Source organism: Scylla paramamosain, chromosome 19 (assembly GCF_035594125.1).
Source record: "Scylla paramamosain isolate STU-SP2022 chromosome 19, ASM3559412v1, whole genome shotgun sequence".
NCBI classification, from domain to species: domain Eukaryota; kingdom Metazoa; phylum Arthropoda; class Malacostraca; order Decapoda; family Portunidae; genus Scylla; species Scylla paramamosain.
In genome coordinates, this window is record NC_087169.1 from 13,916,142 (window position 1) to 13,934,365 (window position 18,224).

Sequence of the window (18,224 nt, forward strand, 5' to 3'; positions counted from 1 at the left end):
GCGTCGGAAGAATCTCAGCCTCCGTCAGTAGGGCAGAGGAGGCCCTGGTGGCGTGCTGTGTCTCACTTTCCCGCTGGCACAGGTCTGGTGTCGGGAGTGAGCAAGTTCCAGCCAGTCTTTCTTTCTCTCTCTCAAACTGGTCTGGGTGTTCTAGTGCCCCAGTGGTTTGTCTCCCTTCGTGCCTCCTCCTCCTCCTCCTCCTCCTCCTCCTCCTCCTCCTCCTCCTCCTCCTCCTCCTCCTCCTCCTCCTCGTCCTCCTCCTCCTCCTTGTGTTTCAGTGTCCACTGTTTCCATTCTTCATCTTCAACATCATCCTTTCACTTTCTTATTTTTCTTTTCGTTCTTATCCTCCTCATTTCTCACTTTTCATGCCTTTTCTTTTTTTTTTCAGCTTCATACTTTACTTTCTCTTTCTCCTCCTCCTCCTCCTTGTCGTCGTCGTTCCAAACTAGGCCAGTATTTGTGTTGTTATTTGTAAAAGCTTTGCAATCCCCTCCTCCTCCTCCTCCTCCTCCTGCTGCTGCTGTATCCTCTCGCCGTCTCCCCAGTTTCCTCTGCCTTGTTCTTCACCACAATTACTCTTTACACCTGTTTCCTCATCGCCATTATCTCGCGGCACACTCTCTCGCATTTCCTTCACCCCTCCTTTAGCCTCCACTCTCTCTCTTCTCTCCTATTCTTCTCCCTTTCTTATTCCTGTTTTTACCTGTGCCTCCACTTCCCCCTCCCCCCCACACAACTGGAGCGACCATTTGTCCTCGCCAGTCAGCACAAGACCTGATTTTCCCGTCCTGGTTCGCAGCTGACCTTTGTCCTTCCTTACAAATGGGTAGACACCGCTGACGGCTGCAGTCACCGCCTTGAGGGACGCCGCGAGCAGTGACACAGCGGGACAACGGGACAGCTTTCTTGTAGGGCCGCTAACGGTACCGGAACTCTTGTCCTTAAGCTAATCTGAACCAGGAACTTTTTTTTTTTTTGTCACGTAATCCCTTTGATCCGAACACGACCTGAGGATTGTTTATTTTTTTTATTTGTTTCTTTAGTGGACGTTACCTTCACGAGGACCAAGAACCTTTTTCGCGCCTCACTCATGTCCGTGGAGTGAATAGAGCCCGGGACTTTTTTTTTCTCCTTCACGTTCTTCTGCCGTGGCGCGGCGAAAGATCAAGTGTTTTCCTTCCTCTTGTGTTGTCTTCGGGCTGAACAAGACTAGAGGTGTACCCCAGCCGGCCCTGAGTATCCGGCCACTCCCCCGCGCCCTTGAGAACCACCGCTACACCACCACCCCACACCGCCACTACACCGCTACGCCGCCACCCCACCGCCAGCCCGCCGCACCCCCGGGACACCCTCATCTCCATTCCGCCACGCAGCGCCACAGACCGGCCCGGGATTTAACTAGTTGCATAAGACGATCTTGGTGCTTTTTGGCCGAGCCTTTGTCGCAGCAGCAGTGCCGCCATGCCCCTGAAGCGCAGCAGCAGCGTGGCGATGCCCTATGCCGGGAGTGGGAAGGGTGAGAGCGGCAGGAAGGGCTTCTGCATCACCGCCTGCTCCGCTGAGGAGTGGGCGGCGACCTTGGCCATGCTCTCCAACATGCCCCGGGCCCACTACACGCGCCGCCCGCACCGGAACAGTGACAGCGAGAGCAACAGCAACAGCAGGAGTAAAAGCAGTGACCACAGCAGACACAGGAGTGCCAGTGACGGCAAGGAGCGCAGCGGGAGTAGCAGCGGCAGCGACTCCTTCAGCGGTCACTCGAAGAGAAGCACGTCCTCCGGCAGACACAAGGAGCACCGCCACCACCAGAGACAGAGTGCCGCAGCCGCCGCCGCCGCCGCCACTCCCTCCCGCAACCAGTCGTCCTCCAAATCGGTGGGTAGCGAAGCTTTCTAACTAACGGGGCGGCATACTTACGTACTCCCGTGCCTTATTTTTTCCTTCCTCTCTCCTTCCTCCCTCTCTCCTCCTCCTTCGTCTCTCCCTCCCTCCCTCCCTCTATTCCTCCTCCTCCTCCTCCTCCTCCTCCTCCTGATAATTGATCGCAGGAATTGAGGAAGAATTGTCGTTACTATTAGTTCGTTATCTGAGATGTGATCGCGCCGCTTCTGTTCCAACTTGCTCACCTGATGAACTTAATGAGGTTGTTTCTTTCTCGCTCGCTCGCTCGCTTTCAATACACTTCTTGCCGCCTCTGTTTTTACTCCCGTGTCGCGTAATCACTGACTTCCTTCTGAAATTGTGTGTGTGTGTGTGTGTGTGTGTGTTTTTACATTTTGTTTTTTTTATTTCTGTATCACGTAACCACCTTCGAGTCTTTTTTTGTTTTCATTTTTTTCCACCGTGCTTTTTAGCTTTTCCCCTCCCACCATCCCCCCCCCACACACACACATTAAGGTCAGACGTGTGCGTGGTGCCCAGGTAGTCTTTTCACACCAGCACACGCACCTTTTCTCTCACTCACATGTGCCTCTTCAGAACGCCACGTAACACTAAAGGAACCAGTTTTATCATTACTTCCACACGATGTGTTGTGAGGGAATTTATTTTGGCCTTACTTCGATGTAACCCTTCAGTGCTATTTGCCCCATCTTTCCTTAATCACTAGCCACTGTGAGACAATTCTTGCTTTACAGCCACTTCGAAAAATTGTGACGGCTAGAAATTGCAACATCTATTTTGCTAATCTTTTTTTTTTTTTTTTTGACGATTATAAAGATTCCATACGTTGCTCTAAGTGTCGAGAATTAGTGCATATGGCAGGGAAAGGGTAACCATTTTTATCATTGTTTACACAGGACAGGGTGTGAGGGAATGATTTTGCTTGGGACCGTGAAATGCGAGTGTGACTAAACCTTATTTCGACTGTTTTCCTTATAATGGATGTCGGCTTGGTAAATATATAGATTAACCCTTTAACTGCTAATGGCACATGTAATTTTATGTTTAGCAACTCTATACAGTTTAACTCATCAAAAATTAAATTACAAATAGTAAAAAGGCATTACTAAATATTCGCTGACACCTTTTGCTGTGAGAGTACTCGTTCAAAACACTATCTAAACTTACACAAGACCACTGTATCAAGGTAAGAGGAAGCTGTAGCGGTAAAAGTGTTCATACGAGTGGAGAAAATATGTCAAGGGCTGAAAAGTCAATTGGGCACGAGAAAAAAAACCTCACAAATGCCACACAAAGAGGTGCAAAGTGCCACGCGTTATCTGAGACTCACCTATGCACACTGAAGATCTGCCGTGAGTTAGCACCGGACGGGAAAAAAAGATGAAACTGAAATATATAGCACAGTTCCCATTAAGTTTTGTATTATTTCGTAGACTGAAACATATAGTAAGATTCCCATTAAGATCTGTTTCCTTTTATAATCCAGAATGACAAAGTAAATATAAACGCAAGGCAGGATAGAGCTAAATAGAGAAGCGATCCACGTTTTGCTGGGGTGGCCTGAAATAGACGGACACAGGATGAGACTGAAACGTACACTAAAATTCCCACTAAGATTTGTTTCCCTTTTATGGTACAGAATTTCAGTCTTGGGAGTGTAAAGACAAGACAGGACGCGTAGCTAGATGGGGAAATTATGTAAGAAGTTTTGCTGATAAATTTACTGAGATGGAGTGGTAGAGATCGAGATAAGTGGAGACGGGTGGAAGAGATTTAGGGAGGTCCTGCTGGGGTAGCCTGGAATAGACATGGAGAAGATAGAAATAGTGGAGAAGAGTGGAAGAGATTTAGGGAGATTTTTGCTGGAGTAGCCTGGAATAGACGTGAAGATAGAGGTGAGTGGAGAAGAGTGGAAGAGATTTAGGGTGGCTTCGCTTAGGTGGCCTGGAAGAGACGTGCAGATGAAAGAGATGAGGAAAAGAGATGAGATGAGGTGAGTGGAGGACGTTACGAGAGTTCCTTGCCTTATATGGAGTTGTATATACCAGTGGTGATTATGCACAGTTAGTTCCGTATCGTATCTAATCACACACTTGTCTGCCACATTTTTAGGACCAGTTTTTACATACTTTCCTGTTACCCGAGTGAAGAATAAAGTCTCGCTCGCCACCGCCGCTTACCAAATGGCCTGGAAAGGTACAGTCGCGGCCAGAAGTCTTGTAACCTGACGCTCTTACTTCCACTGTGTAGCGTCTTCCTTTAGTCTGACGTCCTCTGATCTCCTTTCAACCTTTCAATTCTCAGGATTTGCAAAGTGAGAGGTTGAGGACTTAGTTTGAGGACTTAGGTTGAGACGAAACGGTTAAATTAGTGGAAAAAAATACGACCTGTGAACAAACTGGTGGCCGTGACTGTGCGTGGCAAGCGGCGGCTGAGTCGTCTGGTCTTGGCACAAAAATATAATGTCATGCGCGTGAGTCAACATGTTTGCGTTATTATGATTCATGAAGTAAAAGTCAGCAATGAGGTCGTGAGTCACTTTGATACCACGGTCATTATACTTTTAGGGTCATTACAGTGGGTATTGAGGGGGGGGAGTTGAGTAAGGCACGTATCGTAAGGGGAGGGGAATGCGATAGGAAGGGTTCACGATACAGGGAGTGCCAAGGGGGTACTGGAGAGGCAGGATTAGTCAGGTTAGGCAAAAGGATGATGGGTATATGAAGTAAGGGTCGTGATCAGGGTTGAATGAAGGGGGAAGGGAGGAAGGGGTAGCAAGGTGGAAGGGTTGTGAATGGGGTTAGGTTAAGTTAGGTAGGTCATGTTTGGTTAGGTTAGTTTAGGTTTGGTTAGGTTAGGGTAGATTAGGTTAACTTTGGTTTGGTTAAGTTAGGTTAGGTTAGGGTAGTTGAAGTTAGGATAGGATAGGATAGGATAGGTTAAGTTCAGTTAGGTTAGGTTAGAAAATAGTGTGTTGGGTGAGGTATTGAGAGGAAAGGGTAGTGCGTGGGTTGAGGTTATGGAGTTAAGGGGTGGAGATAGAATAGTAACGGGATAGAGAATAGAAAGAAGGTGTTGCGATCGAGGTAATGTGAAAGGTTGAGAGAGCATGTGTAGGAAGGTGGGAGAGAAGTAAGTGATGTGAATGTGGAACTAGGAGAGGTATGAGTGATAGGGAAGGAAATGGTAAACTAGAGGAAATATGGGAAGGGAAGGTTCTGAGAGACTGAGAAAGGAGGGACAGTGGGAGAAAAATTGCTGGGAGGGGAAGGAAAGGTTATGAGTGGGAGGATACAGTGATGGGAGAGGTAACGGTACTGAGGGGAATGTGGGTGGGGAGACAATGGGAAGGGAGTGGAGAGATTAAGAGAGGGAGGGAAGGGAGAAGTAGCACCGGGAGGGAGAGGGAAAGATATGAGTGGAAGGGATACAGTGAGGAAAGGGGCCGAGTAAAGCAAGGATAGAATGAGAGAGAGTATTGGAAAGAATAAGTGGGGCTGTTTGTAGTAACTGAGAGACGTAATATAAAGGAAAGAAAAGGTTATGAGTGAGAGGGACAGTGAGGGGAGGGCTGAGAGGGGCTAAACAACAATGTAATAAGTATTTGAGGAACGTAAAGAAAAAGAAAAGTTATAAGAGAGAGATAGAGTGGAGGAGGAAATAAGCAAGATCTAAGCAAAGGGGTATTTAGATGATCTGGAGACGTAATATTAGGTGATGAAGCTTGGATAAAGAGTCTAAAGGGTTCAGGTGTCCAAACCGATAGCAGGGAGATAAGGCAAACACGTGGACTAGAATGTTATTGCTCTTGTTAGTGTGGTTCTGTGGCTGTAGGTGGTGAAGGCACAGATATTGCTGCTATCTTATTTCCTTGATACGTGTTTATTTTGTTGCGTAGTATTCTGGTGCAAGAAAGAGAAAAAAAGTTTATGATTAGCAGTGGAGGTATTGTGTTGTAATCTGGTGGTGGTGGTGGTGGTGGCGGTGGCGGTGAAGGTGGAGGTGATGATGGAATGGGGAATATTACCTTTTTTTATTGCAATGGTGGTGGTGGCGGTGGTGGTGGTGATAACGATGGAGGAAATACTACCCTTTATTGCAGTCTGGTGGTGGGGTTGGTAAATGATAATGATGATGATGATGAGGAGGAGGAGGAGGAAATTACAGTGTTTATTGCAGTGTTCCTCCCCCTGTAGTAACATTCCCTCTTATCTCCTTTTCAGAGTTCCCGCGAGGTGCACGTCAAGGCGCTGGGGGAGTTACAGACAGCCACAGCCCGCCTGCCTCACCCAGGTCAGTCCAAACATACAAGTATCCCTTCAATACCACAAGTTTTCTTTGGTATCAGAAAACGTTGATTTTATAGGTAACTTGCTCAAAAGGAATCCTCAATGAATGAAGCTTATCATTTATCACATTTCCATGCCTTTCACACTTATTTCGTAACTAAAAACTGGATAAATGGAAATTCAATAGAGGAAAGAATGATAAAGAGAGGGATTTCATAGAGTATTTCCTTAGCGTTCCTTTTATTGGTGGAGAAATCAGTGACGTCACGAGGCCATTACGTCACTTGTGGGAAAATCCATTACAGGTCGCGAGGGGTCAGTAACCACTGTGACCCAGCCTGACCTGACCTGCTGACCCTTCCTCACACTGTCACTTGGCACCCATCACTCTTAGTTAGCACGTGCAGGGTGATTAATTAGCATTGGGGCAGGTGTTATGGACAAGTGTGAGTGATGGGGGCGTTGCACCTGAGGAAGGGGTGTGGGAGCGTGGGGTGTGATCAATACCTGGCGTGTGTGGCCTTGGTGGAGGCCTTGGGAGTGGCCGTGGCCTTGTCTAGGGGTCACCTCGCAGGCCAGCTAAGGTCGGGCGAGTCCATTCCTCTCCCGTGCAGTCTTCGATCGCTGTTATACTGTTGGCCTTCTTCCTTTATTAATTGACTATACTGTAGCTATTCTTGTTATTCTTTCTTTGTTTATTATGTTATTCTTCATTTTAGTTACTCATCTTTTTTTTTTTATTTATTTGTTATTTTTTTCGTCTTTTCCTCTTCTTCACGTGCTGTCCTCGATTACTTGCATACGTTTAACCTTCTATCATTAATTAACTTGATATCAGCTGCTCTTGTTATTGTTTTATTTACTATTAAGCTTTGTTAGTTTTTTTTTTTTTCTCCGTCTCTCCACTTTTATTTACTACGTAATTTTCAATCGCTGTTCTATTTCTCTCTCCTTCTTCCTATTATTAATTGACTTGTCACCAGTTATTCTTGTTATCCTTTCTTTATTTACCGCGTTATCCTTTATGTTGCTCTTTTTTTTTTTTCTTCTTCTTCCCTTTCGCCACGTGCAGTCTTCGATCGTGTCTATCAATGCCTTTCGTTATCAATAAATGTGTTGTTAGCTATTTCTTGTTACTTTTTAATTATTTACTACGTTACTCTTTGTATTAGTTACTTTTATTTTTTTTCCTATTCTTCCTCTTTTTTCACGACGTCTCTTACACCTGTTATTGTTTGTTTGTTATTCTCTTCTCTATTATCCTTTTTTGTATGCATTTTCGTGCTTTTGTTATCTTTACTTTCATATTCCATCTACAGTCCTTCATTACAACTTTTTTATTCTCCTCTTTATTCACTTATTCTGTATCTTCGTACTCTTACCTGTTATCTTGATCTTATTCCTCTTGCTTTCGCGCCTGCAGTTCTTCATCTTCCTTTCTTTCTTCAGTCATATCTTGTATTGATTCAGTTGTGTTATTATTCCTTTTATTTTTTTTTTCTTTACTCTTACGTTTCTTTTGCTTTCTTACTTTCCTGCATCACGTTTATCTATAGTTTGTGTTATTCCTTTTATCTTATTTATTGTTTATCGTGACATCTTCCTTCTTCCGTATTTTCTCTCTTTTTTTCTACCTTCCTATTGTTATTTTTATATGATTACTCTTCTTCCTTGTTTTTTTTTTTTTTTTACTCTTATTGTTTCACTCATGATTTCTTCTCTCGTTTATTCCTGTTATTCTCTTCTTCATACCTATTTACATTCCAACTCCTCCCCATTTCATTCTGTTTACCTGTCTTGCACGAGTCATGCCACCCTGTTCCTCTTATCGCTCCCCCTCTTCTTCCTCCCTCTTTCTCTCCCTCCTTCCTTCTCTCCCTCATTTTCCTTCCAGTAATATCCAGTAATAACCATCACTTTCCTCCCTCCCCTCCCGTTCCTTCCCTTCTCTTCCCTCCCTTCCATCATCTTGCTCATTCTTCTCTCCCATTCTTTCTCCTTCTTCTTCCTCTGCCTCCTTTCCTTCCATCATTTTTCTCCTCCTCCGCTTCCTCGTTCATTTTTTTTTCTTGACCGTTTTCTTTCTTCCTCCCATCTCCTCCTCCCTTTTTCTTCCTTTCATCATTACTGTCCTCTGCTTCCTCGTTCACTTTTCCCCACCGTTTCCTTTCTTCCTCCCCTCTTCTCCTCCCTCCCTCCCTTCCTCTTCCTTTCATCTCTCCCAAAGTTCCCTCAAGAAGGAGAGGAAGAAGGAAACAAGAAGGAAAAAGACACAGTGACATGAGGGAAGGAATTTTGTTATTAATGTTTTGAGGCCATAACTTCACCCTTCCGCGGCCATGACACACACACACACACACACACACACACACACACACACACACACACACACACGGTTAAGTCAAGAATGCCTATCGACTATTTTCTTCATAACCTTGACCTAAGTTGGCACTGGCACCCTTCCAAGAGAGAGAGAGAGAGAGAGAGAGAGAGAGAGAGAGAGGTGGGGGAGGGGAGGAGCTCACAACGCCATCTACCAGCCTAAACATGTATTAGAGGAAAAGAGAATAAGTTACATAACAGCATCGATAAGAGAGAGAGAGAGAGAGAGAGAGAGAGAGAGAGAGAGAGAGAGAGAGAGAGAGAGAGAGAGAGACCATGTTGTTTATACCGGAGCATGTGGTAATAATAGTGATAATTGTAGTGAAAATAGAGAGTAGTAATTGTGGTGGTGCTTGTGGTGGTGGTGGTGATGGTGATGCTTGTGGTGGTAGTGGTAATGATGGTGGTGGTGGTGACAGGATGCTGATACGAAGTCGTTACTCAGGAAGCGATAAGGCGCTCATTTGTGCGTGTGTGTGTGTGTGTGTGTGTGTGTGTGTGTGTGTGTGTGTGTGCGAACGCATTCAATTTGTTATTTGTTTCCCATACAGCATAATTCTTAATTCAGCGTACTACTACTACTACTGCTATTACTACTACCATCACCATCACCACTACCACCACCACTACCACCGCCACAGCATCACCCACCAAACCACACAGGCAGGGGAGGCCAGGGGCAGCACTCTCGGGGCCTCACCTGTGATAAGATACGGCAGATAATCCCGGGACGCAGGAAATTGGATGTCTACTTGAGCCATTTTTAGTGTCCCCCCCTCCCTCCCTTCCATCCGTCACCCGTCCAAGCTTAAGCACACCTCACGTCACTTTGTTTGAGTTGCCCCTTACCTGGAACCTCTTGCACCCGTTTTCTGTGGATGATTTTGAGAGAAAACTGAGCGAGCCTTGAGTATTACGCAATAACCACTACTCATATTTCTGATATTTATACGTACTGTCTTCTTTTTAGGTCAAGTGCGTTGTGATTCCCTTCATATTTGACCTTGTTTGGCATACGTGACCTGGCTTTCGGGGGGCAGTGACCTTGATCTAGTTGAGATAGCGACCTTGGGACAGTAGTGGCCTCGCCTGACCTCGTTTGAAGAGAACAGGTCAGCTTCACTCCACAGCATCCGCGACCTACTTTACAGAGAGAGGAGGAGGAGGAGGAGGAGGAGGAGGAAGAGGGGAACATACGAGGGAGTGGGGGGAGAGGAGTAAGGGAAGAGCGAATGGTTGCGTTGTAGAGAGAGAGAGAGAGAGAGAGAGAGAGAGAGAGAGAGAGAGAGAGAGAGAGAGAGAGAGAGAGAGAGAGAGAGAGAGGTTAAATATTTTCTTTTACGTGATTATTGTTACCATTATCTTGTTCTGTTTATCAAATTTGTGGTTGAGTCTTATCAGGTTTACGTATTGCACATGTGTGGATTCTAAAACTCCCTCTCTCTCTCTCTCTCTCTCTCTCTCTCTCTCTCTCTCTCTCTCTCTCTCTCTCTCTCTCTCTCTCTCTCTCTCTCTTCCACACACACACGTACACGCGCTACTCTACTCCCCTCACTCTCCCCTTCTCTCCCCCCAAACTCTCTTTTTCCACTCTCCCCTTCCCCTTCCACTCTCTTTCCCCAGCCTCGTGGAATTCATTGATTCTGCTGCTCTTCCACCACCACTGTGACTCCCTCCACCCACCACCACCACCACCACCACCACCTGACCCCTCCCCACTTTAGCCCTGCATGGCGTGACCCAATTCCCCGCCCCACATGACCTATCTCCTGTCTTTGTGAGGAGGAGGATGAGGAGGAGCAGGAGGAAGAGGAAGAGGAGGGGAAGTTTGCATATCTTGAAAGAAGCTCTGGTTATTATTTTCTTTCCTCCTTCGAAAAAATATTACTGAACATTTTTTTTTTTCCTTCGTAATCTGTCTGTCTCATTAGCGTGGCTTCCCCGGGGGTGAAAGTTGTTCATTAGCGCCGTTATTAAATGTTTGGCTGATAAACAAAGGCCTGTTATTCCCTGAAACTGATTGTAGAAAATTAATTAGTCTCAGTCGTACGTCCGGCAGCGTTGTGAGGTCGGCGTTTGGAGAAAGGGGGGTCTTCCTGCAACCTGCCCAGGAAACGTTGTCGTACAGTTATGTTTATGTTACGTCATGCCTCCTGGCGGTGTGTTTAAGACAGACATGTTACCGTGTTGCTTTGAACTCTTAACCAGGTTGATGGTGAGGCCTCGTTATATATGCAGGAGGATCAGGGGTAACGAAAATAAATAATGTTTCGGGAAAAAAAATATTGTGTGGAAAAAAAAAAAATTGTGTGATGAAGTAAAACAATGTTCGTATTTTTTTTTTCATTTTTCTTTTGGGCGCTTCGTTTTTATTTATTCTTCTCTCTCTCTCTCTCTCTCTCTCTCTCTCTCTCTCTCTCTCTCTCTCTCTCTCTCTCTCTCTCTCTCTCTCTCTCTCGACTTTTTTTTTATTTTTTTTTATTTTTTCTTATTTTTGGTAATTTATCTTGTCTTTCTGTTGTTGATCTTCCGTTGAAAATCTTCCAAGAAATTAACTCTCTCTCTCTCTCTCTCTCTCTCTCTCTCTCTCTCTCTCTCTCTCTCTCTCTCTCTCTCTCTCTCTCTCTCTCTCTCTCTCTCTCGTTATGTTCACGTTTCTTTCATCTGAGCTCCGAAATTCAACATTGTATCCATAACAGGTGGGGGGTTTGGTGCAGTCAAGACGAGGGTGGCCTTGCGTCTCTCGTTAGGAGGTTAGTGCGTACTGGAGTGGAAACTTTTGTCAAGGGGAAACACTCTGAGAGGCTCATTATTCGTACGAGTTTCTGACTGACTAAATGACGAAAGACTGACTGACTGAAGGAGTGAATGGTGGGATGGACTGGATGCGTGTGTGTGAGTGGTTGAGTGGTTGAATAACTGGTGAATTTGACTGACTGACTGACTGACAGATAGCTGGCTGATGACTGATGAAGAGACTAGTTTAGTGTGTTTGAATGACTGACTAAATTGACTTGCTGACTTAACTGACTGAATGACTGAATGATGAGGTGGCTGAGAATGGCTAAATGACTGTCTGTTTATATGACTGGCTAATTTAACTGACTGGCTAAGATGATTGAAATTTGACTAACTAAATGATCATCCTTCTGTGTAACTGACTGGCTGACCTGACTGACTGAGTGATGAGACAATAGAAAGACGCTTGATTAAATGACTATTAAATGACTGAGACCTAACTGGGTGACTGGATAACATACCACATCGCTGGAAAAAATAAAAATAAAATGAAAACACCTTCCCCACCCAAATAGGTACTCAAGCCAACTTAGTCACTGCCCTGGTGAATAACCCAGCACACCTGAATACTAATTAGTGAAAGGTCTGGTTAGGAAGACACGAGTGATACATGGAGTGTGTGCCTGGCTCGTGAAGCACCGGAGTGTTGACTTGCGATGATATTAAAACTTGCGTGCATTCATAAAGCTTCGTGAATTCTGAAGTATATATGTATATGATGGTGGTGGTGGTGGTGGTGGTTGGTGATGGTGGTGGTGGTGTAACAGACTGTGATGTGAAAGAGTACGGAGATAAATAGAGATACTGAGACAGACAGACAGAGAGACGGACGGACGAATAAGTGATACAAAATCAAAAGAGAGAGAGAGAGAGAGAGAGAGAGAGAGAGAGAGAGAGAGAGAGAGAGAGAGAGAGAGAGGAGAGAGAGAGAGAGAGAGAGAGAGAGAGGAGGGGGGGGCAGATATAAAATTATTATGTCACTACTAAGGAAAAAGCTAAGATTGTGAGGAGCGAGACTCTCTCTCTCTCTCTCTCTCTCTCTCTCTCTCTCTCTCTCTCTCTCTCTCTCTCTCTCTCTCTCTCTCTTGGCAGTCCATGTATCAAAACCACGATTACATAACAAGGCTGAGGTGGGAGGAGGAGGAGGAGGAGGAGGAGGAGGAGGAGGAGGAGGAGGAGGAGAAGAAAAAAGAGCGAGGGAGGAAGAGATGGAGATGGAAGAGGAGGGCTGGGGAGGAAAGAAGAAAGACGCCAAAGGAGAGGCTTTTTGAGGAGAGGATAAAGGAAAACAAGATGGTAGAAGGAGGCAGATTTCCAAGGATGCGGAGAAAGAGAAGATGCAAGAGGAGGAGGAGGAGGAGGAAAGGGGAGATAAGGTTGTGATGTAAGGAAAGATTAAGTAAAGATTATATACATTTTGAGGAGACCGTCTCTCTCTCTCTCTCTCTCTCTCTCTCTCTCTCTCTCTCTCTCTCTCTCTCTCTCTCTCTCTCTCTCTCTCTCTCTCTCTCTCTCTCTCTCTCTCTCTCTCATGCTATAAATATTTACAAACACACCTCCGCACCACTCCAGTATCTATTCCCTCACTCATTGCACTCCTCTTCCTCCTCCTCCTCCTCCTCCTCCTCCTCCTCCTCCTCTTCCTCTTCCTCCTTCTCCTCCACCCACACCACCCACACTTCCTCTCTCCCTCACCGCACCAACTCGATCCTCACCCTTGTACCTTTCCTCCCTCACCCTCCCTCGCTCCCTCTCACCCCCTCGCCCCCCTCAATCATGACCAGAACGTTAATATCGAAGGCTCAACCACTCGTAAGATCAATCGACCCCTCTCCCCCTCACTGCCACACCTGAGTGACGCCCCTTCTCCCCTCCCACAGCCTCCACCCCCCTACTATCTGCACCCCTAAATCATCACCATTCCTCCAATACCGCCATTTTTTCTAACCAACCATTCCTCTCTCTCTTTCTCCTTCCTTCCTTCCTTCCTTTTTTTTTTCCTTTTCTCCTTCCTCGTTCACTCCCTCGCCTCTAAAGTTTCCTTCTTTCTTTCTTTTTTTCTTTTTCCCCACCTCAGTCTGGTCTAGTCTAGCATCTGTCTCCTCCTCCTCCTCCTCCTTCTCATTATTTTTTTTTTTATATATATGTATGTTTATTTCTTCATCTTAATTCATTGATTCATTTTTTTATTCTTTTATTATTCAGAACCTTCAACTCACCTTCAATGTCGCCTCTTCCATTGTCTGACCAATCCCACCTTCGTCTTCCTTACCTTGTCTTTAAACTGTCCCTTTAAACGTACGCCTCACACACCTTCGTTAATATTTACTCCTCTACAGTATCTTATTCTTATCTTTTTCTTTTCTCCATCCTGAATTCCTTCCAGTGTTTAATTTATGTTATCTCTTGTTTCATCTATCTTAAAACTTTGTCTGAATACTTTTCCCACATTTTCTTTGTGTTTCTCAGTATTTAGCATCGCTGTTATCTTCCTCCATCTTCCTATTTCTCTGTTCTTCTCAGTATTGCCTCTTCCATCTTTTTTTTTTTTTTTGTGATGCTCTCTCTTCTTTCACCCTACCTTAAAAATTTTCCCAAGTTTCCTTACTTTTTATTTCTTAACATTTCTCTTTATTTAGCATCGCCATTATCTTATCGTAATCTTCCTAACTCTCTGTCCAGTATCGCTTTTCCATTTTCCTCTTATCTTATTTTACTTCAAACCCTTTTCTCAACTTTCCTAACTCTTACTTTTTTTCTTTCTTTCAGGTATTACTTCGTATTTAGTATCACCATTATCTTATTGTAATCTTCGTAATTCTTGATTCTATTCAGTATCGCTTTTTCCATTTTTATCTTCTCTTATTTTACCTCAAAACTTTCTTCTCAACTTTCTTTACTTTTTACAGGTATTTCTCAGTATTTAGCATCGCCATTATCTTATTGTCCAAGTCTTCCTATCTCTCTTCTCTCCAGTAACGCCTTTTCCATTTTTCCAGTTCCCTCTCTCCTCTTAACCTTCCTTATAAATTTTTTCCCCAACTTTCCTTACATTTTTCCCCTGGGCATGTCTCAGTATTTAACATTCCCTCCATCTTGTTCTAATCCCTCGCCAAGGACAAGTTTCAAGCACCTCCTGAGACCGTCCTTCGTCCTCCTCCTCCTCCTCCTCCTCCTCCTCCTCCTTCCGCCTCCTCCTCTTCCTTCATCTCTATGTTTCCTTCACTGGCACTGAGAGAAAATGCAAAACTGTTAGGGGAAAACGAAAAAAAAGTGTGGGAAAACCGGAAAAACGGAGAGAAAACGGAAAACAGGGTAAAAGAAAACGGAAAACTGTACAAGAAAAACGGAAAACAGCATGAGAGAGAGAGAAAAAAAAAACGCAAAACTGTAGAAGAAAAAAGGAAAGGAGTAAGAGAAAACTCAAAAATTTTGAATGAAAACGGGAAAACGGAGTGAGTTGTGAAGGCTGCTCGATTTAAGAACAAAAAAAAAAAAAAAAGAAGAAAATAAGGGAAGCTGCAAGAAACCGTCAGACTTTACGCGAGGCAGTTTCTCAATGAAGCACACCTACCTGTTATCCTTGTGACCGCGACTGTACACCTGACTAACCTTTCCCTCATGAAACTCTCATAAAAATACGACATACTTATAATAAAAGGCACCATCATAATTCTGGCATAACACGTATCCTATTCCAGCTTCCATCCTTCATTACTTTCCCTCATTTTCACTCCCATTTCCCCTTTCCCCTCCCCCTCTGTCCTCCTCCTCCCCTCATTAAAGCACAACATCCAATGATAATTCTGGATTCATAAATTTTGTATTCCATCTGGTTTCCATCACTGTCAACTCTCTCTCTCTCTCTCTCTCTCTCTCTCTCTCTCTCTCTCTCTCTCTCTCTCTCTCTCTCTCTCTCTCTCTCTCTCTCTCTCTCTCTCTCTCTCTCTCTCTCTCTCTCTCTCTCTCTCTCTCTCTCTCTCTCTCTCTCTCTCACCCTTCCTTTCTCCTCCTCGTAAAGATACAACTCCAATATGATAAAGACAAGTCAATCATAATATTCTGGAGTCATAATTCTAACCACTTCTTATCCTTTCCGTCATTACTGCTTCTCATTCCTACCTCTCTCGCCTTGTCTCCCTTTTCACTTTTCCTCTCTCTCCCTCTCCCTCATAACCGTGTCATAAAACCAACACAATTTTTCGTCATCACTCTTGTTTTTCATCTCCTTTCCATCTCTACCTCTTCCCTCCATTCTCTCCCATCTCTCTCTATAACCCATCTCTTCCTCATACAACACCCACCCAATAAAACCAACACTATCATAACATTCTTTCCTCACTACTCGTCTATTCCATCTCCTATCACTTCTCACACCCACTTCCCTTCCTTCTCCACTCTCCCACGCTCTCTCCTTCATAAAAATAGAACACCCACGTAAATGAAAGAACAAAAACATCGTAACATTCTTTCGTCATTACTCTTGCTTTCTATATTCTTTCCATTACTGTCACTTCTCACTCTTACTTCTCTTTCCTCTTACTCTCTCTCTCTTCCTCATAGTAGTAGTAGTAGTAGTAGTAATAGTAGTAGTAACACTTATAGCACAACTCAGTATTAACAAACACCTACGTAATATTTATAAAGAATACGATTATAATATTCTTTAGTTTCCTTTTCCACCACCACCACCATCACCATGCCTTGTTCCCACTTACCTCCCTCCTCTCCTCTTTCCCTCTCTCTCTTACTAGCTCTCTGACTTTCCCCCTTACCCTCTCTCTCTCTCTCTCTCTCTCTCTCTCTCTCTCTCTCTCTCTCTCTCTCTCTCTCTCTCTCTCTCTCTCTCTCTCTCTCTCTCTCTCTCTCTCTCTATCCTTTCCCTTCATTTTGCAAGGTTGCCTGAAGGGAAAAAAGCAAAGGTGGTTCAGGGGGTTCCAGTTCCTCTCATTTACTTCACAATTTTTCTCTTTTTTCCTCTCTTTAATTTCCACGTATTTTTCTTTTTTTCTCGTTTTTTTAAGCATTTATTTTCTTATTTTTCCCTTACCCCTTTTCTCTTCTTTCTCCTTCTTGTCTTTCTATTTCTTTCCTTTCACTTATTTCCTTCATATTTTTTCTGTCTTTAGTTTCCTTTTTTTTCTCTTCTCGATTTGTAAGCCTTTATTTCCTTGTTTTTCCTTATCCTTTTTCCCTTCTCTTTCCTTCTTGTTTTTCTATTTGTTTCCATCCACTCTCATTTACTTCACACTTTTCTCTTTTGCTTCTTGTAATTTCCTCTTTTCTACTTTTCTCGTTCTTTAAGCTTTTATTTTCTTCACTTTTCTTTTTTTCTTTTTAGTTTTTTCCCTTTTTCCCTCTTGCCTTTCTATTTCTTTCTAGTCACTTTTATTTATTTCCATTTTTTCCCTTTTGCTCTTCAATTTTCACATTTTTTCTTCTAAACATTTATTTCCTAAACTTCTCTATTTTTTTCCTTTTTTTTTCCTTTTCCCCTCTTACTTTCTTATTTCAGCCGCTCTTTAATTTCTGTACATTTTTTTTCTTTCGTCTTCCGAGCATTTCTTCTCTTGACTCCCTTTCTTTTTCCCTGTTCCCTCTTGCCTTTCTATTTCTGTCTCTACTTTTTCCCCTCTTTTTGTGTTTGTGTGTGTGTTTGTTCTCCTGTGTCCTGTTTTAGCCGCAGGGGACGAGGAACCATCAACGAGGGTGTTTTGTGTTGTTTCTTTCTGTCTGTCTGTCTGTCTGTCTGTCTGTCTGTCTGTCTGTCTGTCTGTCTGTCAGTCTGGCCGCCTTTCGTTCTCTTACTGACTCCCTGAAGGATAGTCTCTTTCTCTCTCTCTCTCTCTCTCTCTCTCTCTCTCTCTCTCTCTCTCTCTCTCTCTCTCTCTCTCTCTCTCTCTCTCTCTCTCTGGTTCTCAAAAAAAAAAGCTACTTTGCATTACTCTTTTTTTTCACAGAAGCAGAAAAGTAAATAAAAATTGTGGGGTTGGATTTAAAAAAGGATAATTTTCCCTCATTGCTTCCAAGGCTCTTCAGGTCAAGCATTTGGAGCATTGATAGGACCTTTATTGCATGTTTTTTTTTTCTTCCCCTCGTATATTTTTATCCCACAATAGTAAAAAAAAACCCCGCAAATTAATGAGATATTTTTTTTTATTATTATTCCAGTCTCAGTTCGTAGCAAAATATATGATTACGTAGACCTGTGTGTGTGTGTGTGTGTGTGTGTGTGTGTGTGTGTGTGTGTGTGTGGTTAGAATGTTCACGTATGCAGCAGAGGAAATGAAGGGGTTGGGGTCGGTGAGGGGGTCAGAGAGGAAGGAGGAAAGGGGGGAGAGGAAGAGAGAAAGGGACAGGGAATAGAAGGGAAGAGCGGAAAGGAGGGAGGGACAGGAAGAGAGACGGGGGGAAGGACGGAGGAAACGGAGGGAGAGGAAGGAAAGGATAACTGGAAGGAAAGTGAGGAAGTGGGAGGAAGGAAGGGGGTGAAGGGTTGTAAGAAAGGAAGAAAGAAGGAGGAGGTGGAGGAGGAGGAGGCGGAGGCGGAGGAAGAGAACCTTCTGGCTGGGGATTGTGTTATGTAACGTCTGGAAGGCTATTTCATGGGTAAACCTCCTCCTCCTCCTCCTCCTCTTCCTCCTCCTCCTCCTCCTCCTCTAAACAAAGAAACTGTCTACTCTTATTCAGCAGCAGTGAATGATGCGCAGAATCTTTGTTTATTAGTAGTAGTATTATCAGTAGGAAGATATGAAAAGGTAGTAATAGTAGTAGTAGTAGTAGTAGTAGTAAGATTCATTACACTCCGCAGTACTAACAGGCACCATTCCTTGTAGTAGTAGTAGTAGC

The 18,224-nt window shown here is 44.1% G+C and overlaps 1 protein-coding gene across 4 annotated transcripts in view; it reads left to right on the forward strand.

Annotated features, from left to right (window-relative positions):
• The window catches only part of LOC135109676 (uncharacterized), a 135,460-nt gene that overhangs the window by 51,865 nt on the left and 65,371 nt on the right, over positions 1 to 18,224 (forward strand). For 3 of the 4 annotated variants that reach the window (XM_064021212.1, XM_064021214.1, XM_064021213.1), the window contains exons 2-3: positions 1,047 to 1,878; positions 6,129 to 6,198. In XM_064021212.1, the coding sequence (XP_063877282.1) occupies positions 1,465 to 1,878; positions 6,129 to 6,198 (484 nt within the window). In that variant the 5' untranslated portion in view covers positions 1,047 to 1,464. The remainder of the gene's footprint in view (positions 1 to 1,046; positions 1,879 to 6,128; positions 6,199 to 18,224) is intronic. The other variant, XM_064021211.1, reaches the window with a different exon arrangement.